Source organism: Dromaius novaehollandiae, chromosome 1 (genome assembly GCF_036370855.1).
Source record: "Dromaius novaehollandiae isolate bDroNov1 chromosome 1, bDroNov1.hap1, whole genome shotgun sequence".
NCBI classification, from domain to species: Eukaryota; Metazoa; Chordata; class Aves; order Casuariiformes; family Dromaiidae; genus Dromaius; species Dromaius novaehollandiae.
This window is the reverse complement of record NC_088098.1, coordinates 73142556-73170199: the sequence shown is the minus strand read 5'-3', so window position 1 is coordinate 73170199 and position 27644 is coordinate 73142556. Positions and strand designations below refer to the sequence as shown.

General features: G+C 37.5%; 1 protein-coding gene across 4 annotated transcripts in view; it reads left to right on the top strand.

Moving 5' to 3' along the window:
- The window catches only part of SCUBE1 (signal peptide, CUB domain and EGF like domain containing 1), a 220679-nt gene that overhangs the window by 22179 nt on the left and 170856 nt on the right, over window positions 1–27644 (top strand). For all 4 annotated transcript variants that reach the window (XM_026114052.2, XM_026114051.2, XM_026114056.2 and 1 more), the window contains exon 3: window positions 10486–10614. In XM_026114052.2, the coding sequence (XP_025969837.1) occupies window positions 10486–10614 (129 nt within the window). The remainder of the gene's footprint in view (window positions 1–10485; window positions 10615–27644) is intronic.

The window sequence follows — 27644 nt, the reverse complement described above, 5'->3', positions numbered from 1 at the left end:
AGTGTTAATCTACCAGGGGCTAATGAAGCATGAGCTATACAATATCAAGAAAATTTCCATTTTACAGTGCATGATCTGCCATGGACTCATTCTGAAATGAGCAAGGAGGAATAGCCACATTCTATTAAGTTCTCCCACATAAAAGCCACAGAAGATAAGTTAGTGTTCATCCATGACTGGTAATAAGGGGAATTAATTTCAGAACAAAGGCTTGGGGTTATTTCCTTTTGTCAATGAACAGAAGTTTAAAAATAAAATGCAAAGGAAGGTTATCAGTATGCAAACCAAAAACATGGGAGACCCCCACAAGGGTTGGTAAAAGCTTAGTGAATCATGTCTGTATCAATCAGCTAGTCTGACAGTCTTAAACATCTCCCCCAAGGTTTTTAGATGTATCTTTCAACCTGAAGTTCTAGGAATAACCTCCTGCCTTGACTTACTGAAGCCCTAATTGTTACAATACGTGCACACCACTTGTGGCAGTAGGGTGCACCAAAATATGCTCCCATTAGATTTTCAAGAACTTGCAGGATTAGATGTGGAATCAAACATTTCCCATTACATTAAAAGAGGGAGTTGTAGTGGAAATGGCTGTGAGTTAGAAGTGGTGGGAAAAATGCTGTCAAATGTCATGTTTCACATTCATAACAGCTTGTGAACGGGAAGTCTCTCTGCTTGAGCTTGTCAGGCATGGCAGCTACTAAATAAAGACAGACTCTAAAACTGTTATGTGCTCTGCAGGTATCCGTCTTTATTTGGGTGTCTCACTTGTAGTTCAAAGAACTTGTAGCCAATCTGTTTAAATATCAATTAGGAAAAACGTCAAACCACAACAAACCCTAATCAGGGATTCAAGATGTCTAATGTGAGATAACAATACTTATAGTTTTATCTAGAGAAATGTTGTATTAACCTTGAATGGAGCTCATGTGTTCCCAGATCAGTTCTCAATGTGCTGGCTAGGATGGCAAATGTCACACAGAGATAATACTTTAATACATAGATAGAAATTGTATTCACTCCCCAAAGAAAGAACTCTGCCTCATTATTTTTTTCCATAAATAACTAGCTGTCCAACCGGTTTTTGACTTCCAAAAGACGTTCTAGGCAAAAAGTGCTGTATGGACCTCTATGTTAGTTCTGCAGGAAGACTTCTCAATTAAGTAGACAAAACCTCTGCAAGTTCCTAAATTAAGAGTAGTTCCTGTCATTTATTTGATCTCCTCTCCATTCCTGCTCCAGGAGTGTTAGATATGCTGCCATAAAAAGAATTTATATGGTTGGCAAGTTGCACTAAGTGCATGCAGAATCAGCTTTCAGGTTTTGTGTCCTTTCTTTTTTATTTTTTTAAGTAATTTTTAACCCTCTCCTGTTCCCCCCATACTTCATCAATAACCTTCCATTGGCAAAATACAGGTACACTACACCAGTGATACATGCCTCAAACTGGAGGCACCCTGGAAGAATGAATCAAAGGGGTAGTTTCTTTGGTCTGTTGTCAAACTACCCATATATCAAGTCCGATGCCTGGTGGTGAAGTTTCAGTGTTAAAATGTCCAACTATTAAAAACTCTCTGCCAACTTTTTGATCTGGGAGTTTGAGTAAGGAGGGAAATGCAGAGGAAAGAGAAGAGAGACAGGAAACTGAGAGAGGGAAGGTGGATTTAAGAGAAACATGAGGAAAGGAGGCTCCAGGGACCATTTTTCTTATCAATGAATGAAAAATATGATGGTCATTCACCAAAAAATGTAAAATGTAGCCATTCAGCTACTGCAGAAGGTTTGGATTTTCACAATCTACTGCCTTTTTCCATTTAACAATGTGTGAGCTGGGTCTGCTGAACTCTACTTACAGCACTGAAGGACTGATCATGTCTAGCTAGTGCATGCGTTGGATGTGACTGTTTAATTTTCCCTTTATATGATAAATATTTGAAGTATTTGAAGAACATTAACTAAAACTTGCAAAATAACACATGTACTTTTCCTACAGCTGATAAATTCAAAAGTTTGAGTACTCCACAGCCTCCTTGGAGAAGGGCTTGCATGTCTGGGAGCTTGTTGTCTGTATTTTTCTGGAGCAGTTGGTCCGTCTCCTTCCCCAGAAGGGAAGGTGACTCCCACCCTTATTCTGTGTGACTTCTGGCAACTTGATTCATGCTTGCTATGATCAGTTTAATAGGATAAAAATTTAGACCCAGGACAAAATAGGGACCTGCAGTGGGTGTCTCAAGGCTCTCTCGTAAATTCAGGATATAATAATTGTGGTTGGAAAAAAACATATTAAACAAAGTTTAAAAAAACCCTCCACCCTACAGCCAGTGATAAATGGACTGATGTTTCATCTGCCCCTCCAATGCGTCCTAAATGTTTTCAGGAGGGATAGTTCTAAATATGAAGCTGCTTACACTTAAAAATATATGTATTGTTTAACCAGCTGGACATATCATTCCTTATTTCAGTTTGTATTTAGAGTTCTTTTCCCCTTTTTTTGGACACTTTAACAAGTACTTTAACAAGATATAAAGCATGATGAATATGGTGTTCAGCCATTGCAGAAGAAGAGGAAGCAAATAAAACTGCTACAGAGAACTTGATGTTTTCTGGGAACCATATGAAATGGTTTCCAGAAAATCACCCCAACAATACCACAAATTGCATCCAAACCATCTCCATTAAGCTGGTGTGGCATTTTTGTTTTATTGCTGTTTTAATATTGGAAAATAGGGCTTTGTGACATTTTGAAGAAAATTGTAAAATTTAGTCTTTTTTTTTTCTCTTTGTGGCTGCATTAATAGGAAAAAGATTGGAGGGACAGTACTCTTAGTACTCTTGAGGGATTTACACTGAAAAAAATCCATGCTAAGTAAACTATTTTATCTGTTGTACTCTTCCCTTTCTCCACTAAGAAATATCAGGCTTCTGTCTCTGGTTTTCCCCTATTCCCATCCTGCTCACCCTTGACCTTGGTTCTCAGAGTAATCCTAATGGCTATCAAATTTTACAGTTTTCTTGGGTGCAAACATCTTGAAAACATCATGATAACTTGAAAGCTATAAAAAGTGCATTGTGTGTTCCTCTTTGATTCATTAGATTAGACATATCCAAGGTCACAGCATCTAAAGAATAAACATTTATGAGTCTAAGAATAAAATATCTCAGAAGGAACCAGATGTAACAAATGATAAATTTTCATTTTTTTCTGTTGTAGAAAAAGTACCTTATGAAGCCTTCCATGGGGGAAGGAATTTTCAGAAATGGACTTCACTGTGAGATGGAGGTGAAGGTTTTGTTTGGAAAAGAAAAAATCCGAATGCATCAGGGTTTTTTTACGTCAATATTTTCTTCATAAAATTTGACTTGGATGCCAAGTCCTGCTATCACAAAGCTCACTGGGGGAAGCAGAATTTCAGCAGATCAGGTTGAGTGGAACTGATAACATTTTCCTGGTTGATTCTTCATACATCTGGCTTGGTCAACTCTTGAAAATTTTAAGTGGCAAAGCACCTAATGACTTCAAATAATTCTGAACATGTGGAAGTTTGCTAATGCTAAACTCCTCCTGAGAACTTTTTCATTTTAGTATTCTCGGTCTGGTTGGATGCTTTCCAAAGAGATCTGAAGTTTTGGCAAATATGGCCAAGACTTAACCAAAACAGTCTTTCACCTTTTTTTCTTTCAGCTTTTCTTCTGACCTTTAGATTTAAAGCTGGCTCCCTACTTACAGGAACGTGCAACTTGATATGAGGAATACAGATGTATTAAATGGCTCGGGTTATCCAGTGTGTGCATAACTGCTGAAAGTACATTAAATGTAGAATGTGCCAAAGAAAAACAATATATATAAATATGCCCATGTTGTTTTTGTTTATTTTAATGGCTTTTACAGCCCCCAAATCCAGTCATTAAAGTTCAGTGATAACGAGTAAGATGGTGATCTGATTATGATCCAAGATTTGATCTTGATTCTGTCCGTGTCATTGTTGCACATTACTTCATTTCTGCCTGTTTCCTTAAAAGTAAAGTAAGGGTGTTGATGCTACACTGCTTTTTCTGAATTTGGAAGTAGGAACAAGAAATTTGAGGGCTAATTGGAGCTCTGACATGTCTTTACTGTGTGTCCGAGGAAACAGGTCTTCTGGGCTCCATGAAGCCTGTGGCAAAAAGGTCTCTTGACTTTTGTAGGGTTGGGACTTCACCTCAGAGCATTTCATCTTTGGACATTACAAGGCTACTTCTTTCCCAAGCATCTGCGAACAAGGTTGCATAACACTTTGCGGTGGGGTAGACAGCTCTGTTCATGCTACAGCTCTATTCTTAATTATATAGGATTGTGGGACCTAGGATGGGGCTTTTCTTCTTCTGTATTATTTGTGGAAATGAGGATGCTTCATTGGTCCAGGGATGAATAGTGACCAAAGCTCAGTTACAAATCAGTGAAAATTCTTGAAGGCCTTTTAAGAGAGGCCATAAAAGTGCAAAGTATTCCCATGTGGAAATATGTGTTCCAGCGTTTTGCAATGTCCATTGCTGCATACCAGTTCTGGATAAACAGGCAGCATGCTACAATTGGAAAGCTCTAGTATAACCTCTCTGAGCACAAGAAGACAGAAAATACAGAGTTCTGCAAGTGGTATCCTTTGTCTCTATAGATAAAACAAGGCCTAGCAGCAACCTCTCATGGAGCAGCAAGGTAAAACATTGTTCCTTTGCTGACAAGTCTCTAAAGATGACAATGTTATTTGCTGTCTCCATAATGCCTCTTGGTGTTGTTTTGTTTAAAACAGCTAGATAAGTAAAGATGGACTTTGAAATATTTTTCTCTTCAGATACTGCATAAATATGTGTTTTTTTCCATGAAGATGATGCTTGCAAAGAATTTACTCTATATTCTTCGAACTATTTTGTGGGTCAGACTCCTTTAGGAAATGTCCCACATCTGTGTAATATACCTGTGTGCTGAGTTTTGTTCATGGTTCTCTAATTTAGAAGAAATTGATGTGGGCAGACAGCTTCCTTTGGCTATTTATTTTAAAATGTCCAAGCCCATAAATTATTTCTTTCAAAGTCAATTGTAATTTGTGCTTACTAAATTAACTCCAGATCCTTCCCTTATATCAGTAGTCTAGAAAGATTTTAAAACAAACACAAATTTTATGCAGTCCTACCCCTGTTTTCAAGATCTACCATTGTACTGTGAGTATTGGGATCTGTGGCCTTGACAGTGCCTGAGATAGAGGTTATGCCAGTACACTTTCCCATTTTATGTACAAATCTTTGGAATTCAGCACTAAGAGTTGTATGCGACCCTGTGGCTTTGATGGCTCAGCTATTCTTGCTCTTGTGTGTTAATAGCCATAAGGCTTGTGTGACAATTTAGCTGTGACACTGAAAAAAATCATCAACTCCCTGCAGATGTTTCCTTTGATTTCAGTAGTTTTGCACATAATGATCTGTAGCTGTGCTGATAAATAACTTTTGCTGTAAGTGTTCTAATCATTTTTGGACATTCAAGAACTTAATGAATGGCAGCTGGTATAATGAAGAAAGGGGAGGGATTTTGCTGGAGGTAGATTCTGTGCTTCCCTAGAATAAAGTCTGAGCCTTCTTCCAGCTAAGATTGTTAGCGCTTGGAACGGATGCTTGGCACTCAGTAAATTTTATAGCGCTAGGCTGAAACTGTTTAGACAAAATGGGAACTAGCATTTTCCTTGCTCTGTTTTACAGTTTGTTTTGAATTTTGGACATTAGTTATTGCATAGGGTTGTGTCTTCTCTGGTGAAATAGGAAGCAGAATAACTATGGTACTAGAAGCAGAAGAGATGAGTTCTTGTTGTATTTTGAACTTTTCTTAGTCAAGCTGTATGTGCTCCGTGAAGAACTGCTTCTCTGGAGGGTGCTAAATCACAGTGTCTTTGTGAGATCCCTGAGAGGGCCATCCCTTTCATACAAAATACACAAATGAAACATATTTCTGGGCTTGTGCAAGTCTTGCCTATATTAATGAAAGAAGAGTCAACGCCAGTCTGTATAAGGAAGATACACGTCCTAACAGACTATGAAGAATTAGGACACTTAAAGAAGACAGCTTCAAATTCTCTTCCCTTAACTTAAATAGAGTGATTGAGAATTACAGAGTTTCCATGTGGGAACAAGTGCTAGGATTTTCTAAAACAACTGTCTAGTTTTTTAAAAAAGTTATTTGATTCTAATATAGTAACTTCAGTCGCATGCAGGATGTACTCTTCAAGTAACAGCACTGTTCACTGGAGACCAAAAGAGAAGTGCATGGCAGCGCTACGTTCCCTATGGTTGTTGAGAAAGAGTTATTTCTAAACTGTAACAAAAAGATTCACCTCTGCTTTCCAGAAGGTATTATAATGTCAGTATCTAAGCTTCCTTCGCCTTGAGAAATAGCTGAATCCATGCACTTTCCTAGCACACCGAAGGAAGCAGCTTCTTTCTCTCCATTTTTTTCTGATAATTTTTCTTTTAAAATTTTGGAAACAAGCAGTGGCTTTTGGAGATTTCCCAGATCAGTTCCAGAGAGAGAGATGATCAAAACTAGCTCACCAGCAGCTGAGTATGTGCTTGTATACCTCCAGCTATGGTCTTGGGAGTTGCTGTCTCATTTGAACACAGCAAGCCCAGATAAGTTGTCAGCAGACTGTGTCATTATTATAAATGGCCTTCTTAATCATTTTGGTGCATTTAGTTATTTTTCCAGGGCTCCTGTAATTGCTGCCATTATAATACTACGTGAAATTAATTCCTCTTAGAGAGGAAATTGCAATACCTTTTTAAGAGAACTTACTCTGCCGTTATCTTCATTAGACATCGCAACAGTTGCCTGTCTGCACAGCAGGAATTAGCTGGAGTAAATACTTTGTAAATATTTTCCCAGCATAGAGCTAGATTACAGTAAATCCTGCTAATACAAGGTTGCACATACCTGCATCCAGTGCAGCAATTTATTGGATCAATGGCAACATTTCTTTGTTTGTCTTGTTCCATTTCTGTGTTGCAACAATTTCTTCAGGGTAGATGGCAATATTAAGTGATCAGACACCAGAAATATTAAAGATAGTTGAAGCTATAAAATTTGTGGAAAAATTTTCTGAGTTAGAGCTGTTTGGAGCCAAGAGTTTGATTAAGACCCAGTTCTATCCATTAAAGAAAAAAATAGTAATAGGATACGACATTACCAAAAGCAAGTAAACAACTGGGCAACTGTGAATTTTGAGTTTTACAATAGATGAAATTAAGAGGAAGCCTACAGGTTTTGTATATTTGAATGTGCTCCTTTTGTTTTTATTGATCTATTAAGCCCCCTAAGAAAGCCCTATCCTACCAGGTCACCTGTAATGTTCTGCCTGTAAATTACACTTGCTCAGCACTTTCAGTGATACATTCTTTAAGCAATGTCCTCAGCCAGGTAAATGAGAGATGATGGAGTGGTGTTCTCATACATCGCAGGCACATTGTGTGCATTTCTCTTGGTGCGACTGGGGTTTGAAGCACTTTGGACTTTGAAGGCTTTGTGCATTTTTTTTTTTCAGAAAATGTTTTAAATTCACCTGTATTACCCCCTAGTGTTTTACCAGCAGTACTGGAGACACAAATTTCAGTCAGCCTACTGGGTGAGGTCTCTTGAGTAGCAAGGTGTTTTTGGAGGGGGCAGAAACAGCAAAAACCCACAATGTGGCTCGTAAGTAGAATGTTTGGCTCCTCTCCTAGTTTTGTATAGCTCTTAGGATACAAAGGGGAGAAATAATCCTCTAATCTGCTGGCAAAAGTTATTCAGGTAACTTGAACTCCTTGAGAGAAAGAGATGAAAAAAATCTGTGCCTTTTGTTAATTTTTCTGCTTTATGCGTCTGTTAGATTACCCTCGCTGGAAGTTACGTATTTGCATTACATTAGCATTTAGTGCTTCTAATGTCAGTACAGCTTTTCAGAAATAAGAACTGTATAAAGGACAACCACTCAAAAGACTTCGTGTTCCTTTGATTTGTCCCTTATGAAGGCTCTCCTATCCATTAATTTAATGAGTAGTCCTATTTGATTCATTTGTTGTCTGAAAAAGGGGAATGAATTGGCCAGCCCTTTGCAGTGTGACACTGAGTAGCATCACAACTGATTAAACTTGCTTTTGAATTCCATGTTCTGAAGAAACTCAGTCCTAGACAAAAGCTAAGAACAAAGCTTGAAAGTAAGTTATCTTTTTTTCCTATGATTGTCATGAAGCACACATATGACATCAAAATCATGTTTTGTGCTTTTTGTTTTTGACTTGGCCTGTTACATCATATTACTGTAGGTATCTATTTTTTGTCCTTGTAGCCTAAGGATGATTGAAAGTTTCTGGAAATATTAATGAATGGTTATGTAAACTTCAAATGTTTGCTAAGTAGAGATGTCTAGAACGCACTAGAAATGTGCACCCAGGATCACTAGGATATAAATAACGGAGAGCTTCCTCTCTGGGACTTTGCAATATCATATTGGAGGTATCTTTGGAATATGCCCAATAAGTGGTGATTGATTTAGTCTTTATTTTTCTCAGCAAAAATCACAGATGTAGCTTTTCACTGCCATATTGGACTCCTGAAGATAGAGCATCTCCACAGAATGTGCTAATTTAGCACTTGTTCAACTGAGGGATGGAAATCTTTAGTAAAGGATAGGAACTTTCTAAAACAGAGCTGTGGTCAAAAGACTAGGAAGTTTACATATTAGAAGCAAGTGTTTGCGTTAGAAGGACTCCCTCTCCAACTTCACATTTCCACTGTTTTTGTTGCACTGAATGCTGAGTTACAGGAAAGTTAACCAATTTTTCTAATAAAGCCTAATTAATAATTCTGATTTTGAGTTTCTGGGGAGGTTGTAGAAGGAGGGCTTCAGAGCTGTGGGATGGAAGTTGAAGGGGACATGGGCTCTGAGTTTACCATGGGATTATGGGAGAGTTTCAGGATAGTCCTGAGGGGGAAGGCTTGCGAAAACATTTGGGGGCTTGCTCTCCTTGCTCCAGCAGCTTGAAGAACCACTCAGAGGATTGTGCCAAGAGGGATGAACCCAGCCAGGTTAAAGCCAAGGGTCAGAAGTGCTGAGAGCAGTGAATGACTAAGTATGAGCTGTATTTTCGTAAGAGTCTTTGGTTCTCCCAAACTACCTTGCTGTTTTGGGGTTGTGTCTGGGTATGATCTCAGGTAGCAATGCTTTTTCTGTCTTACTTTTAAAAGTAAAAGAACCCAAATGTCTATGTGAACCTAATACAGAAATATTTCAACTACCCCTGCAATGGAGGACACATTTGAAATGTGTATCCAAGATAGCTCTAACGTACCAACAGATGATTTTCTAAGAAGACTACTTTATCCCATAAATTTATCATGAACTATGTAACTTGGGGACAGTAGCTGCAGATTTGTTCTAGCACACAACAGATGGAGGGCTGATAGAGTTATATGTCTCGATAGGAGGCTGGTTTTATAATTATTTTTGTATTTTTAGTTGGCTGAGAAGTACACTTCTGAGGGGTTCACAGCAGTGACTGTGATGGTGACATTCCATCAGTAAGTCAAGATACAATCTGTAAAAAGAAGAAAGTTTACATTTTCTGGAATGAGTGAAGAAGTGTTTTTTGTATGAGACAGGGAAGTCCACAATAGAATTGTCTGCAGCTGAAGCAGAATGCCTGTCTTGTTATTCATGGTAGCCTTTCAGATGTATGTCAGTGTACTAAAAAAAAATAATTAAAACGTAATTCTGGTGTACCTTCTAAGAATAAAACTTGAACAATTTTTTTGTTATTGCTATACATGAGGTAAACCAGAAAATGATAATAGGGCTTCTTTAGAGGGGGTCAAAACTGCACAAATAATCTTATCAACAGTGTATTCAAAGAGCTCAGTTGACTGTGACAGTTAATTCAGAGATGGTGTTTTTCAAGATCCATTGCACAGAAAACAGCCTTACATATTGTCAACAATATATTAGATCTTCCTTCATCTGAGAAGACACTTCTGATGTGGTTAAAGAAGGCATACTTTTATTTTATGTCTTAAGCCGTATTAATAGCGACACATTTCAGATAATTGTTTGTTACTACAAAGTCAAAATAGTTTAACTAGTTTTCTGCTTGATTATTTTAAAGACAACAATTAAAACTACATTTCAAATATAAAAATATATCAAAATCAGTTTTATTTTTATTTTTGACAACTTACCAGTTTACTGTGATGACACTGCTATAATTTTGTGAAAGTGTTCAGTACACAAGATTGCTGCAGTTCAGTTGTATCTGACCCTGATATGTTCACTCAGTAATTCCATGAGCCTTCTGTTGGATGAAATATGCAATATGAGTGTATAGAGTGATAAGGAACATGCATATGTTCAAAGACTGGGCTTAGTTGGATAAGTTTCCTGTATTCTTTGGATTTTCTTTTTACAAAATCTTCTTTTTCCTTCTCTTTTATTTTAGATATTGATGAGTGTGAAAATGACTTCTACAATGGGGGTTGTGTCCATGAGTGCATCAACATTCCAGGCAACTACAGATGTACGTGCTATGATGGGTTCATGTTAGCCCACGATGGCCATAACTGTCTTGGTAAGTAATGAATGCCAGCAAGAAGGGTTCCTTTCATGGATGTGGTAAGAAAGCTTGATATTTTTGCAACATTTTGTCATCTCATAAATGTTTTCAGTAAAGACCTGATCCGGACTCCACCGGATAAGTTGAAGTGTACCCATTGACTTCAGTGCAGTTTATATCAGACCCTTAAAATTGGCACTCTTCATCCTAAGCATACTCAAATCAGTTTGCCTATCTCTAATGTAGCTTAAAAAAACCACCTCAAAACCCTATGCTGGATGTTTGGGCTTTGTTTTTAGGAAAAGTAACTGGTCCCACCCGCTTAAATGTGCTTTGTCTGTTTTTTCCGACTTCTATAATTCCGGTCATAACTTTAAAGCTCCTCTTCCCTCTTTTTTAACTCTTAGGATAAGACAGTACTAGGATGTTCTATATGAGCATACATTACTCAATGTTAGAAGTACATGTGTGATGAAGGAATACTTAGGCAATAAAATAGGGCAAAGAAACAGTTATCAGTAATAGCTGTTTATAAAGGAGACGGACACAGTCCACTAACTGTACAAAACCAGGTTCTGAGCAGGATCTTAATTTCTTCAGCAGTCTGAAGTCACTGGATCTGAGATTCTGATTCCTGCCCATTCCTCTGCTTTAAATGAGTTTGGTTTATCCTACAAACAAAAAAAGTGTTTGTTTTGTGTTAAATTTCTTCACACAAATTACTTGGAAGTGAGCTACATGCTCTTTCCCATACCTGCTTATTTGGTAGTCATTTTGGCTAAATCCTAGTACCCTATGTTGTCTACTTTCCAGTCTGTTTATCCAGGGGTATAATATACTTTACAAGGGGCTGTCTTTCTCCAAATTCCCAATGTAAATACAATGACCACTGTTTGATACAATCGCAAATTCATTTCAGGGTGATGTGTATAAAATAGTAATGAAAAGGGTATGTCATCTGTGTCACTCGACACCTTTACTATGGTAAAAGCTGAGATCCTTTGCAGTGAAAATCAAGAAATCAGGTAGTCAACCAGAAATAATAACGTCCAGTAACATCAGTCTACACTCACTGAAGCTATGGAACAACTAGAACTTCTGAGCAAGGTTTCGGTTGGCCTTTCAGTAGATGTATTTCCTACTTGGTTTGTTTTCAAACTGAGTAGTATTTGTTCAGATGGCTTATACATCCTGGCCATTGACAGGTTTTTGACTCAAATTTCCAAATTTCATTTATCATAGAACAGACTAAATGGATGTATTTGCCTCAGCCTGAGCTGGTCAAAGGATTCATTGTGCAAGAAGCATTTCTTATACAAAGAGCAGCCAACCATTCATATAAAAATTAAGAAAAACTATATTTACACTAACATTCATAAATATCTCTTAATAAAAGAGGACACAAGCATAATCAAATAGTACAACTATTTGGAATTGAAATGAATGTGCATGTACATTGTTTCAAACAGCTTGCTATTTTCAACTTTGTTTCCAAATGATCCCCTTAATAGTACAGAAAAGTGGGTCAGTAAATATGAGCAACAACAGAAGGAGTGACCTGATAAAGGATGAAAATTTTAGAAGGCCTGCAGAATTTTATTGGACCTCTCCTGCTCTCTGTATTGTTGCTCTCTGATTGCAGTTCTCCATGCAGGTTGGACATACACAGCCAAATTTCTCATGTTTTTGTTCACTGATTTCTATTCAACCACTTGGTTTTGGAAGATGAAAGACCTAAAATAATACAAACTGTTATGTTGAACTGATGGTTATGGTTATGGTCTTGAACCAACACTTGCCAAGAGATCTCACAGATGTGTCAGATTCAGTGTCTCTCTGTATTCACATTGCACTCTGAGCTGATGTTCTGCATTCCCTCCAAACCATTAGGAACTATGTTCCCTCTAGAAGAGGTTCAGTGAACTGAAGATGAGTGGGAATGATAGCAAAGGGTTCACTTTCTTGCAGGATGTAACTTTAGGATGTTAAAAGAGATTACCATTGCCTTCTTAATTTTGGGGCCATGGACTAAGGAAGGATCTGTTCCTCAAATGCAGATGGAATATTTGCAGCTGGTTCTTGATATGAGTCAGTAAAATAACTGCTCTAGCATAAAGGAACTGAAAAGGGAATCAAGGCACATTTTCCTCCTTCTCCCTTTTTAAAAAATTTTAGTGAATTTACTGATGATAAAAGTGCCTGGCTGTAAGGTCTGAAACTGAAGTTTTTAATCCCAGCAGTGGCCATGCAAGTCTTGCTATGTCTGGCCATTGTGCATTAACTCAGATTTGATAAGCATTCCGAGATTAAAACTGTATACATGTTAAGTAAGGTTGTAGTGGATGTTATGTAGACTTATTTCATTTCCAGAGAATTTGTAGATGAGCCTATAAAAGCCATAGTAGATTGATTTTGAAAACCCTGCCTGAACTGCCATTTCATTCAACACCAATAAAATGCATATGCTTGGATGGAAGTGGATTTGCTAGGTGAGACCCAAGTTCAGATTACAGGTTTCCTCTGCTCTCCCCCATCTTTTGGCCTTGCAGGTGTTGCTGTTGGGATCCATTTTGACACCACCTGGGGAGCAAGGCAGCAAGGACTCTTGGGCAATTCAACTGCCTAAGCTTAGGTGTTTCATGCCAGTTAAGACACCATAAGGCATCTGAGAAATCCCCATAGAGCTGGCAGATGTGACATGGGATCTACAGGAGTAGATCTGGAGTGAAGTTCCAGAGCTGGAGGCCAGATGGGATAATTTAAGGAATCTGAAATGTCATCAGACTCCTGTGTTTGGACAGCTGAATCGCTCTCTCAGTGACCTCTGCTGCATTTCATCACACACATGTTGCCAGAAATCTTTATGTCTAGCAATTTCAGATAGAAGGCCTAGGGATGGTGACCCCGTGATAGTTCATTCATAGTCCTGTAGACCATCTAGGAACCTCTAGAAAAAAAGCTGTAATGGAGAAGACAGCTACATCAGGATTTCTACATGTCTTGCTTGACAGAAGTCTGTGTAAAATCTTAAGCCATCTCTTCTTGTCAGGGGTTACATTCCTTTTTAAGCCGTCACTGGATGTCTTTCTAGTAACGTCAGTGTAGCAAGATGATTATAATGTTCTTTATAAATAACAAACTTCAAGTATTCACAACTAATTAGACCAGATGAGGTTGATGGGTTAAGTGTTTTTTCCTGTGTTCCTGTTTCAACATTTCTCACTTTCTAATCAAGTGAAATTTCTTATTTATTTATTGGTTGGGCGGAGGTGTTTGGTTAAGATTTCATGGCTAAAATTTGTACTGGAAAATGTCCAAAACTGTCCTCAGGGGAACTCAGCTCACTCTCTATTTGACATTTTTATTGAGGAGTTTCTCAAATATAACATGAAATGACACCATGGGGAATTCAAGCTATGATGAGATCCTTGTCTGTCTAAAAATAATTTATTTTAGCACTGCAATCACTTGAAATAGCAGTAGTGCTTTCTTAAAATTGCTCTAAATTCTGTTCAGTGGATGCAAGACTAATATTTGATCTCATGCAATAAGTTTTCTTTATCCTTCATTTGAAACCAGTCATGAAATATGTTTTCCTCTCTCCTGTATGAAATACCAGTCTGGGCTTTTTTATAAGCAATTAGCTCACTGGTCCAGATGTTCTTTCCTGTTTGATCTTTTTTTTTCATGAACTTGTTGATAAATTGATTTTTTTCTTCTTCATGTCTTTTATATGTTGAGGCATATCCTCAATTTCCATTCTCTCCTTCCTTTAGAAGAGATCATGGGATAACTGATCATTCTTCCCATCACTCCTGAACACTTTACCCATCTTATTCCTAGTAAATCAGATTCTTTCTCAGTTATCCAATAAAATCTGTGGGTCTGTACTACAGAGTATCCATGGATTAGACTTAATAACCTTTAAAACTGCTTATTCAAAATATACCCCCTGCTATGATTCAGCATGACACTTAAAGTTGTTAGTAATTTGTATGGCTTTGTTGATGTAAGATTGAGAAGACTGGACTTTCACGTATGTCTAAATGCGTTATTGAACTGAGGCCTTTGACAGTTGGGTATACTTGTCCTCTTTCTGTGTGTCCTGTTAGAGGCTTTTTGTAAGAGAGCTCCTTGGTAGCAGAACTGCTAGAAGTGGACTGAGCCTGGAGATGTAAGCCTGCATATAGTATGAATTGAGATATATGGATGTGATTGCAGTAGGGAAGGCTTGAGAATTTGTTCTCTTTTTCGGTGAGAATTTCAGGAGAGCTTGGCACAGCTGGCATGATGTGACTCCAGAATGCACTCAAGAGGGTAAGGAGAGAATTTCCTGTTTTTTTCAGTCTACTTTCAAACTATTGGGACAGGAATTGTCATATGCAAAAAAAAAAAAAAAAAACCCTTCTGCTCTTTCAGCACTGATAAGGCTTCAGCTTGTAGAGGACTGTTCAGTTTGGGGCACTGCCCTTTGAAGAAGCCAGAAGAGACCAGTGAGAATAATCATTGATCTAGAAAATATGGCTAATGAGGAGAAAATGAAAGAAAAGAGATAATTTTCTTCTAGGGAAGAGACAATGAAAAAGAAGGTGTAATAGTCTTCAAGTCAAAAAAGACTGCTGCAAAGAACTGGAGTTTTACTGATTGGTTTTCATAGCCATGCTGAAGCAAATGAAATAGTGCAATTGTGTTTGGTTACTCCATTTGGGAAATTCAGAGAGAAAGTTGAGTTATTTTTCTTTTCTTCTAAAGAGCTCTCATACAGAGTACCATTATCTTACCTTCTTTCCTACTGTATAAAAATGTAAACTTCCTGGGAGAGTCTAATGTGCTGTATTGGTCTGAAGCATCACCAAAGAAGAGAAGAGAGTTTGAGGCTTATAATGGATTACTAAACCTTGGGATTTATCCAGAAAAAGCTTGCTAGATACCTTGCTGAAAGCAGTTCTCACTGATATTCCTAAGTCTTTCAAAGTTATTGAGCATCCGAAAATAGAAAGTAGAGGACAATGCCACATGTATTTGGATGGAAAAGCTGAGAGCCTTGCTTAACAAGAGTTCCTTGCCAAAGGACTCACATATCAACTGATACTCCAGCTGTTTCAAGCCTCCTGGAATTCACCCACCTGTGATCAGAATGTGAGAAAATGGGGAAAGAAAGCATTGTGCAGGAAAAACATACAGAAACAAAAGGTGACTGCCATTGGTTATTACCTGAGAAAAATCACCTCCAAATTCTGCTCTCTTTTCCTGGAGGCACAGTTTTGTATACACATAATTAGAGAATTCTTCCTAAAAACTGACATTACTCTGTGATTTCTGTAAATCAAACCAATTTGTGTGTGAAAAATATTTCAAGTCAACGAATGGAATTGCATGCAGTGACAATTTCCTTTTGCCTATCTGTTCAGATATGAATATGAATAGTTATGAAGTACTACCCATCTCTCTCTGTTTGTTTGTTTGTTTTTTATTTTCTCCACAGCTCCGATTTGTCACAGTCCCTTTCTAATAGGGAGTAAGCATTGCATTATTGCATCTTGCTTCGGGGTGGTATTCATTGTAGCTATTCTTTCTGTTAGAGATTAGCATCAGTTTCATGAAGTCCTCTGGTCTTCATAATTTCTCTGATTAGTGAGTGCGCTCAAGTAGGTTGTAAGCTGTTGTTAGAAGCTATCAAACAAGATGCTGTAGAATGTGGACAAAAATTTTATAGTAATCTGTTTAGAGATGTATTTATCTATAGGCTTTTCTGTGGAACACTTTGCAAACACTAATAGTTTGTCCTCACAACAATCCTGTAAGGAAAAGATGTATAATTTTACTTGTTTTTATAGATGAGGAATCAAGGCAAACAGCTTCAGTGACTTGTCTTCACACAGCATATCTGGATGTCTGCGGCATAGCCTAACACTTCTGAATCCCTGCTTACATACCCATGTTTCAAATATCCTTCGTCACTTTGATTTCTCTTATTCACAGAAAGATAACAGAATTAGGAAGTTTGGACACGTATAATATGACATCTCAGGTAATTTTCTTGTATATCAGACCTTCTGAAAATAACTATAGGAGTTGGTTTTGGTGACACAGTATAGTTTAGGGCTCTTCAGCAATTAATCCTGTGTCTGTGATTCAGAATGGTCCTAGGAAGCAGAGTGATTCTGATTATAAATAAATAAATAAATAAATAAATAAAATGAGGAGTGCTATTACTAGTACACATTATAGATTTTACAGAGCTCTTTGCATGAGTTGAGTGTTCAGTGTGGCGAACAAATACACAAGTGCAGTGCCAGCTTAAAAATTCATTAACTAGATCCTGGTTATGTCCTGAAACTTGAAGGTGTGCTTTGGACAGAAGGCTTGATTTTTCCACCCTGAAATGTGCACATTACCTGCTTTATTTGTTTGTTCTCAAATAATATTTTGCATTTCTTGACAAAGTGATTGAGTCACATGGAAGCCTCTGTAGGAAAGAAGAGGTTGCACTTCACCTGGAGCAACTGAACCTGCTCCAGAAGAGGTCCCAGGCTGCCAGCCCTGGCAGGTGGGGGAGAGCAACAGTCACAGCATGGTGTTTGGAAGCCTGCAGCTAAAGGAGAAACTCCTGAGACAAACCAGGGACAGATAGTCAGGCCTCCAAATAACATCTGCCGATCTTAAGATGGGCCTTGAGATCCCAAATCAATACGGAAATCAGGTTCATGTTTGAAATCACATTTTCTTTTCTTCTAAGGTGTGAGGTCAAGATCTAAATCCAAACTCCTCTCCTGCTGTGCTCTTTTAAGATCCATTGGTTCATTTTAAAAGAGGAAGGGTCTTAACCCTGACATGCTAGCTTGATTCCCAACTAGATGATTGTCATCTCCACTTTCCATCAGATTACAAAAAGAACACTATGTATGTATATATGTATATGCGCATCACATCACTCAGTTCATCATTTTTCAGTGAATATTCCACTGCTCTATGTTTTTCTTTCCAAAAAAACCCAGTAATTAGAAAGCAAAATCTACCTATTAGTGCCCCTCCTTTTTTCTGAATATATACACTGGGAAGGGGTTATGGGCTAATCTGCATATCAATGTGAAGTGGAAGGAGAGTTGCAAGTGTTTGAGAAATCATTCCTAAAGCTCCCAGATGCACAATGTCAATAAGTGGTACATAACTGATTTAAGATTACAAAATCACTGGTATGATTACAGAGAGCAGTGCCTTCCTTTTCATTTAGCTTTATTTTTCTTCCTCTCCAGACAGCTGTGTGCAATGTGTTGCTTGCTTGAACTCCAAATGAATGCTTCTATTACTGATGTTTATTTTTCTTTATGTTTCCCAACAGTTCAAATAGAATTTTTTTAATGTGAACATTTTTAATATAAAACTTAGCAGCTTTTGGAAAGCTTTTTTTTTTAGTTTCATTTAAAAAAATACTTTAAAGAGAAGCTGAGAAATGGACCATTTATTTGGCTATCTTCCAGTTTTCCTTGTCCTTCTATCCCTATTCCAGGAGCTTGTTAGGTGAGCCAACCATTTAGTATTGTCCTCCTCTAACATATCAGCAGTGCCTCTAATAATACTATCAGTCATAAATTCTCTTACAGATTTTCATGGCTGCTAATCTTAAACTCCTTGGCAGACAGAGGAGGGTTGAGTAAGCCCACAAGCCTTCTTTTCATAACTCTTCATTTTTATTAAAACACATTTAAAATGATGGTATTTTTTAAAGAAAGCTATTACTCTAAATCTTGAAGTTCTTGTTCATTTCCAGTGATTTTGGTGAGAGTTTTCCAGCAGCAGAACTTCAGGACTTTGCAGCTGTTTGACATCTTAGGAGAAGGAGGCCAGACTCCCAAATCAGGGCTCAGCGGCTGGGGTAGAGGGGAGATCTGTTCTAAATTTGAGGGGCCCAGCGACAGGTTGGGAATGGGGTCCTATCTGATCTTATATAGTTACAGGCAGGATGAAAAGGGTTGAAAGTTTTAACAATAAATGGATCAGATCTGTGCGTTTTGTACATTTGTGTGTTCTGTATGCCTGCAAAAGGTGAATGGCAGTGAACTGGGCTCATTTAAGTGTAATAAGAACCTTGGGACTGAGGGACCCTTGGAGATGGATCCCAGTGAACCTCCCCTAGGCAGGCTACAGGGAGTGCATTAACAAAAATACACACTGCCAGTTGCACAACTAACTGAATTTTAGTGAAAAATGCATTCTTTCAGGGTGAAAAACTTGAGCACATTTCTGAAGTTGTTTGTTTTTCAAATCCAACTCTAAATGATGAAGAAAGCTGCTTTCTGATATGTTTCTTCAGGGAACTAATTTTTACTGTGTTACTGTTTCAGATATTTTATCAGTCTTGCTTGATCTGTACATTAGATGAATGATAGCAGCAGTGCTTCATCACACCCATTTAAAGTATCTAGTATTTGTGGTACAGAGACATGTGTCGGATTTTATAACGTGTACTACTATTTTGCAATGCTTTCCGCTAACTGATGGCTAAGTGCTGAGCAAATATGAATAGGTAGGATGTGGACTGTATGTTCTGTAGTCACTTCTGTATTAGATGTTTACATTATATCTTCTGTACATATACGCTTATATTTATTGCATGGTTGCCTGCATATTGTGGGGGTCTTGATGCTACAGGTGGTAGTGGACAGTCCTATTTAGTTAAATCTCCCCTTTGAGATGGGATTATAATTATAATCTTAGTTTTGATGATGTTCGCCTTCTAGCCATCAGGCTTAGTTTTATGGTGTCTGGTAACTGGAAATTCCCAGGCTCTAAGTCATAGCAGTCCCCTCGCTTGATGGCAGGTTCCATTGTGGATCATTATCAGCATGTCTGCATACAAAGTTGAAAAGTGTTGAACTACCAAGAGGTCAAGGCCTACATTTCTAGAAGTGATTCATAATTTGAGGTCTTCTTAATCTTTGTGTGTCCTAGGGTGTGATTCAGTTGACAGAGTGTAAATAGCAGCATCTAAACCATCTGCCTGTACTCCCCTTGAAGACACTAGAGAGAAATAGTATTTTGGGAGTTTGACTGCTCTCATCCTAAAGTATACATCTACTGTAGCTCAGATTAACTAGCCCCTGTTTTTTCACAAATGCAGTTCCACAGACTTCAGTTAATCAGCACCTTTGAAAATTAGGTTGTTGCTATAGGAAGTTTAGAGATCACAATTGAAGACTAAATTTGAAAACTTATCCAGTTTCACTCTGAAAATCCAATAGGGAATAAGGAGTTCTCGCAGTGGTTGATGGAAAGAGCTCCAATATTCAGCCTTCTCTGAAGCTAGGATCCAAACACACTACATTTATAAAATCCTGCTTTTGGTATTTCTGTATCTGAAAGTTTGTCCCTTGAGAAGTACTCTAATGTTTGGTCACCTGACATTAATCTTCTGTGTTCAAATGAGATATAACTTTCTTTACATGTTAATTTGCCATATGTTTGCTTTTTTTAAGCCAATGTGCTCTGAGAAGTACCAAAACAAGAAAGAGTATAAATCAGCTTAATTCCAAGGCTTTTCGTTAGGTATGGGGAAATAATCAAGAGTGTGGAATAAATCTTGGTCGCTGTCAGCTGTGAAGTTAGATTCTCAGACTGTCATAATAAATTAAGAAACCAGGAGCTATGTGACAGGAGCATCAATCTCAGTCTCTTGTTTCTGAAGTCTTCTTGTTGTTTGATTTTTTTTTTTTTTTTTTAAATGCTTAGTCTCTGGAGGAGGTAATCAATCACACTAAGGACTTCTCTACATGGAACACACAGGAAAGTAAAGAAAAATCAGCCTAGAGTGTGAAGTTAATATGTGCAAGTTAAACCATGTTAAAGCCTATATGGATGCTCTTATTTGGGCTAACATGGCTCTAGATGGCTGTGGCCCAGTTTAGCAAACAAAGTTAGAGTTTTGTTCTGCATTATGCATCCTTACTGCTTTAGCTTGTTTATGTTAGTTTCCCATGATTAGTTAATTCATCTGCTTTTGCTATTCATCTCAACTGAAGTGGCCTATATTGATATACACCTTAACAGAAATGCTATAAAATATATTAAAATCAATCAGAACTTTGGGAGCCACATTGTGTTCAGCTCTTACTTAAAGCAATATGAAGCATGCATTCACCTGAAAGGTACAGGTTTTCAGCCTGTTGTATATGTGTTGGCCAGTCAGATCTGTATGACATGGAAGCCTTGCCTCATAGAAAGGTGTTTCTGTCAATCCTAGAAATTATGTAGATCCAATTAAAACACTGAATTTGTATGGATTAGAAAAAGATATCAGGCAAAAGTGGAGACCAGTGAAGTCCTTTGGTATGTGATTTCAAATATAGCCACTGTCATTTTACTGTACTTAGGATGCAATCAGGTCTTGTCAGTGCTTTAAAAATTAGATTTCACACATTCTTATAGCCAGAAATTTCATTGGGTATATATTTATGAATCTTAATTAAGAAGTACCCTGGTAAAATTTAAGTATAATAACCTTGTTTATTGATCTTTTCATTAGACTTCCTGGTAACAGTATGATTTATATAGCTGAGAAATAGCCATCAAAAAGAATAGCTGCTACATAATTGCAGTGCAAGTATAGCATAACTGCCTACTACATTAGAAAATGAAGCAGAACTCTTTTCTAGTATGAGTGAGCACTACAGGAAATGTTGATAGCGAATTTGCTGTCTACTTGCAGAAAAGTAGTAGACAAGAAGTTTGTCTACTTGTTAAGTAGATTCCAGAATCTCAGCATTCTGTAGTATCCTGCTTTTGCTGTCTAATGCTTTGCACAGATTTGTGTATCTTGTCGTTTTCGTGTTTACTTCAATGTACAATGTGAAGACTTAAAAATTTGGATCAGACTGCAAGACCAGGATCCAAGATTGTTTTTATTTCTTCCAATAGCTTTTACTGACTTCAATCTAGATCCTTCTCAAGTATTTGAAATTATTCCCTGTGTACTCATTTCTTACTCAAGTCATATCAGATGACAATATGTAGTTTTGCATGAAAAATGGGCAGGAAGAAACATAGAAAGTTGACAGTAGTATCTTTTAATATAGCTGCTCAAAGAGTACACTTAACATCTATATAATAATAACGCATCATAAAAATTTAATTAAAAAGTCACTGGACATTCTGTGCAAGAAAAATTGGTTAGAGAATTTGGAGGATTTAAGAGTAAAGCAGAATTGATTAAGGGGGATATGGAAGAAAATGTTTAAAAACAATTAAAATATACTTCATTAAATAAGTAAAACTGGAGTGAACATAGGATTTTGTATCATAGAATAGGAATAGAAGAAAGAAACAAGGCAAAGCTCTTCCACTCCATCTTAACAAAAGAAAATATTAACTGATGAGAAAGTTCTAACAGCAGTGAATATTAGGCTATAGAGTGCAGCATGGTTATACCTTACTTAAAGCAGAATTAAGGTAGAACTGAAGAGTTTAAAAGAATGGAAAGATGTATTTACTCAGTTTATTTAGATGGCAGTGTTACAGGCACTCATCAGCAAGAGTTGAGCATCCAGAGTTCTAGGAGACTTGAGCTTGGCATACTCTAGGTCATATGTTAGTGAGCATGCTTTCATGTCTTTTTACCTCTCATAAGAAGAGCTGTGCAGAGAGGACAAGATTTCTGTTCTGCAACATCTAGAAATTTGGCTTTATTCTGAAAATTTCGAAAAATTCAGGATTGTGTAGGTCTTCATGAAAAAAATTCTGGATTTTTTTTATTGTAGGATAAACTATACAGTTTTTCATGCTGATTTTTTTATTTTTCTAGGTGAAATAAGCTTGAATGGGAAATAATTTTTCTAGAAGGCTGTTTCCCCTCCAAAGCTTCTGCAATGTACTTCCAAGTGTACAAGCAAGCCTGAAAGTGATCAATTTTAGTGTATCTGAGTCAGCAAAAAATGCTGAAAGTGACTTTTTGTAGATATTCCTAATGTAGTTGTATCATTAACGTGGGTTGGAATGATATCAGTACAGGCTGAGAAGTTTTCCATTACTGTTTACTTACACTGTTACACTGAAGTACCAGAGTCATATTTTTCAGATACATATTAGCAAATCAAAAGTAGCAATGTTTCAATTTTACCTTCTGAAAAATAGTTATTGTAATTCATTATGATGAATATATGCATTGGTATATTTAGACTTAACTGGGGAGCTTGACTGATTTTCTTTGGAATAGTTGAGAGACTTCATTTATTTAATTTTTAGTTGTTTATTTTGAAGATATAACTAAGAAACTGCTTCTGAAACTAATTAGGGGAGCAATAAAAAGTGTTAATATGACAGCAAAGAATGGGTTCTATATTCCACTAGTGATTTATAGTGAAAGGCATGGAGCTGCATTTACAGGACAGGGAACCAGCCTTTTGCCATGCTACTCACAAATCATTTAAGGCTTCATTATATAAGATGCTAAGCACCCTGGCCTCAAATCCTCAAAACTTTTAAGCATCCACTAGATATGAGAAATGATATGAGTCCCCTGTGCAACTGTAGCCTTTTCTTTAACAGGCCTGAGATTTTCCGTATGCCACTGAGTGTTATTCAGTGCTCACAAAAGCATTTGAAATTCTCTGTATGAACATGTTAGAGAAGTTTAAGATGCTTGATTTTGCTCACTTTAAAAATAGCTAGGATTGACTATACTCTTGACTATAATTCAGCATCTTTCAGGCTCCAAAGGGACCATAGGCCAAGCCTATTCATGACTGCACACTGAAAGAATGTAAAAAGTCATTCTTGTGCTGCGAAATGACATGAACACTCTGGATGTGGATTGAGTTTTGCTTTGAGTGTTTAAGTTTGAAATCACAAAGAAGGAACTCTGAGGGAAATGGGGGAGTCCGCAGAACGTGAAATAAAAAAGGCTCCAACAAATGGCCACTTTGTAAAATCACATGAGCTGCATACCTGAAGGGGATGTCCAGGAGTAAAGCTGCAGAATTTGTCAGTGGACAGTCAATCCTTTTGCCTTAATATTTTAAGAGTTTTCCCTGTGACTTAAGATCCTGTACAACCAACACCAGGTATCTTACAGTAAAAGGGAAGATGGCTTCTAGTGGAATAAATTGCCCATAGACAGTTTCTGCCTAACTCCTGTCAATTAATGGTTAGCTTGTGCGTGAATCACAAGGTTTTCTCTCTTTTGTATGTATTGAAACTATCTAATGTAACTAAAAATGTTTTACTTATCCATGTGAATATATGCTTTGTTTTCATATGTTGGACACTGATAACCCAAAGCCATACGCCTGAAGTACTTTGATTAAAAGAAAAAAAAAATCATGTCAACTGATACAATTTGTTTGACGCTCAGCAAAATGTTCTTCATTTTTGTGAGAAAATAATCAACACCAAAATAAGTAATTTTGAGTTAATCAAAACCAGATTTTTGTGATCCTGGCAGAGTCTATAAGCAGATGTAAAAGGAAGCAGGTATAAGCAGTGGTAAGACTGGAAGAAAAATATAGAATACTGCTTCATACGAGTCTGCAGAAGTTAATATTGTTCCAAAGGAAAGCACAGAGGCAAGGTCATTGTAAGGGACAATATGACAATAGACAGGATAATTTACTCAAGCTGTCCTCAATTTTTCCTTGAATTGATCGAGAGTGTTGCTTGTTTGCATCTGTAATTAATTTCCCTGTTTCTAGGTTACAGAGGGTTGTTAATCCAGCATTGCAAATCTGAATGTCTTGAGCGCACCCAGAAATCAGTGAGAATTGCAGGCTTACTGCTAATGGGGCTGTGGCTGTCCAAGCCTTGCCATAAAAGCCTGCAGGCTGGAGACTGCTGGTGTTCCCTAGGCAGTGGCACTGTAGATGGAAAAAAGCAGGATCAAATTCATGCAAAGTTGTCTTAAAGCCCTGTGTCAAAAGCATGGATAACTTATTTAAGAATAACTGATTGGGAACTTTGTTGTGTTTAGGCACTGTTGTTAGGAGGCCACCATATATATGTGTCTGTCTAAAAATAGGCATGATTACCAAATGAGAAGATAGAAGCTAGGCATAAGATGTTGCATTTGGGTGTTTATTTTGGAAATGCTAAAAGCTGTGAAAAGGATTTTGGTGTCTTAAAAGGACAAACAGTGGTGCTGGGTTGTTTGAGAAAGGAAAAGGCAAGTGATGTCAAGAAACTCGAACTCTGTGCAACATTGGTGCAGTGTCCCTTGGGCTGTTTACTTCTGCTAAGCAAATGGGCAGGCATCACACACAGTACTGTCAAGCTCTTGCATTAAATCAAATATTTTCTCTACTATAGACAGCAAAGAAATCTGTTTACTCAGGAATGTAAACAGAAAAGCATGGATTTTTATCATCTTATTTTTTGTGAGGGTTCCAATTTAAAAGCAAAATACCACAATATCATAATAGCCCCAATATTATCCTAGCAGGTTGAGAATATTGTAGAAAAACGGAATCATTATTTCTATCTCAAATACAGGCTTGGCTGTGTTCACAGTTCCCGAAAGTAACAGTTTCAATAGATTGAGTGGATTATTAGCAAAACTGTGGGGATACTATGAAAATTTTCCTTGGAATTATTGCTTATAAGAGGCATCTGTTACAGCCACACTTACACTCTATTTGTGTAGTGTGGAATTTAAGGAATTCCATTGTGCGGCACTAAATAGCTACATAAAAACATCCATTTTCAAGTTGCACACATCTATAGCTGCGCAGGCAAACAAGAAGCCTGCTCAGTGGCTCTTGAGATGATAGGTGATTGTAGTCCAATAAGAGATGGGAGTCTATGGGCATTTTCTTAGGTGTTGTACCCCCATACATAAAAAATAGAATGCTTCTACATAACTCTTATATTTTGCAGAATTCACTGATCATTTTAGAATGTTTTTAGTATTCATCCTCAAGGGTGTCCCAGTAATTAGTGCTTCATGTTCCTCTTTTCTGTAAAATGTGCTTCTTTTTTTCAGGGAAAGGCAATTTTTCACACTTTCTGTTTTTAAATGTCTACTCTAGTAAACACTCACTGTTGTAGGATCCATTTTTTTGCAAGTGGATCTTTTCTCAATGAGAGCTCTCTGTAAGTTTTCTGCCACTGTGGTAGTGAAGTACTGAATTCACGGGATGTTTTTCTTTTTCCTTTTCTTCCCCATATTTTTTCAGTTTCTTTCTTTAAAAAGAGGACAAAAATCAGGATTCTAGCCTATGGGCAAATGGTAGAAAACTTGGGCTCTGCTTTTAAATTCTAAATGAGGTCTGCTCTCGGATCTCCTGGAGATATGAATGCTATGTGTGTATGTAGTGGTTTCTCTTTAGTCTAACATTTCCTTTTGCATATTCATATAAAGTTGGTCTAAGAAAGATGGTTTACCAGGTATTGCAATTAGCAATTATTCCATTTTTCATGGCCCCCTCAACTGGTGTGGTGTGTCACCCTCCTCACCTTGACAACATGTCACTGATTGTATGACCATTCCAACAGGAATGCCTGCCTGCAGCATCTAATCTGATACCACAGGCTTCACTCCTACGTGCTAGAATTACTTTCCGGGCTTCCACAGCTATCTTGAAGTCCTGTCTTCTAAGATACCCACTCCAATGCAGCACCATGGTACTTGGAAGGAATGGAATAGGGAAGTGGGAAGAATATGTGCCAAATGTTGCTGTCATTAGGCTGATTTCTAGAAGTGGGCGCTTCTTTGGTCTAAAAGTGATATAGTTTTTGGTTTAGACATGACATAGTCTTTCAAATTATCTCTATAATGCATTATGTAATTGTCTCATTTCTGTACTGCTGTACTTTCTAGCTCAGAATAGAAGAGGTAGACAGTAGAAGGCTGAGGGGAATCTGTAAGATCAAGAAAGATACAGAAAAGGCAGGTAGTGAATATTTACTATTTCTCAAAATAATGGGATTAGGGGACATTCATTGAGACTATAAAGCAGCATGTTTGAAATAAACAAAAGGATGATTTTTCATGTAACTCATAATAAATTGCAGAGTTAATTGCCCCATCATGTTGAGTTCAGAAGAGATTAAACAAATTCATACAGGAAAGGTCCGTGGGTGGCAATGGTCTAGCTACTGGTTTAGGAAGGTTACTAGGTAAGTGATTGCTGGAACTTGGGATAGTGTGCCAGGGATGGTTCTGCCTCATTTTTGTGGTCTTTTCATGAGTTTCCACTACAAGGCAGTGTCAGAGATAGGATGCTGGGCTAAATGTTCTTTTGTTATAAAAATAACTATGACTTTGGTAAATCCAGGAATGTGTTGTTTTTGGGTTTTTTTTTTTTTCCATGAAATGTTCAGCCTAGCTTTCCAATTAGAGATATTCAGAATATAATGATTTTAAACTTCCAAAATCAGACATTCACATTTTTTGATATTCCCATTGCTAATCATTTCTCTTACAAATACAATAGCTTCTCAGTGGTGTTTTGTTGTTTAAATTTGAGGAAAGTCTGGAGTATTGCTACTAGCAATCCATCTCTCTATCACAATGTTCTTCACCAGTAAAACAGGCAGTTTATCTTCCAAAAAGTTTCAAAGAATGGCTTAGAGTAAAACTTTCAGGATCAGCTCCCTGAATCATGAATCTAGGGCCTATTTTCAGAAGTCAACACGGAACCCTAGTGTTAGATTGAATGAATAGGGCTCTGGCTCCCAAATGCTTTGGAGATTTTGAAAATGTGACTCAGATTTCTGAGGGGTTTGAGTGCTTATGACAATGTTGACACAAAAGAAAAATGTCAGAAGAAAGGAAGAGAAAGAAGATCATGGGAGGAAGTAGACAGTGGACATAATATTCTTGACATTGACTCTGGGTAATCTGTTTCCACTTTTGTCTCTTCCTGCTTGTGGTTTTGGTTTCAGGTACCCAAAGCAGAGCTGATTAGTGGCCTTCTCCCTAGGTAGTATCCAAACAGGACAGTCTGTCAGAATCACTTCTTTAAGGCAAAAGGCTGAGGGAAGCTCTGAGCTAGATCAGGGTGAAATACCAGTGGAGCTAGTTTGAAAAGTTCATCAGATAAATTAAATGAGAAACCAGA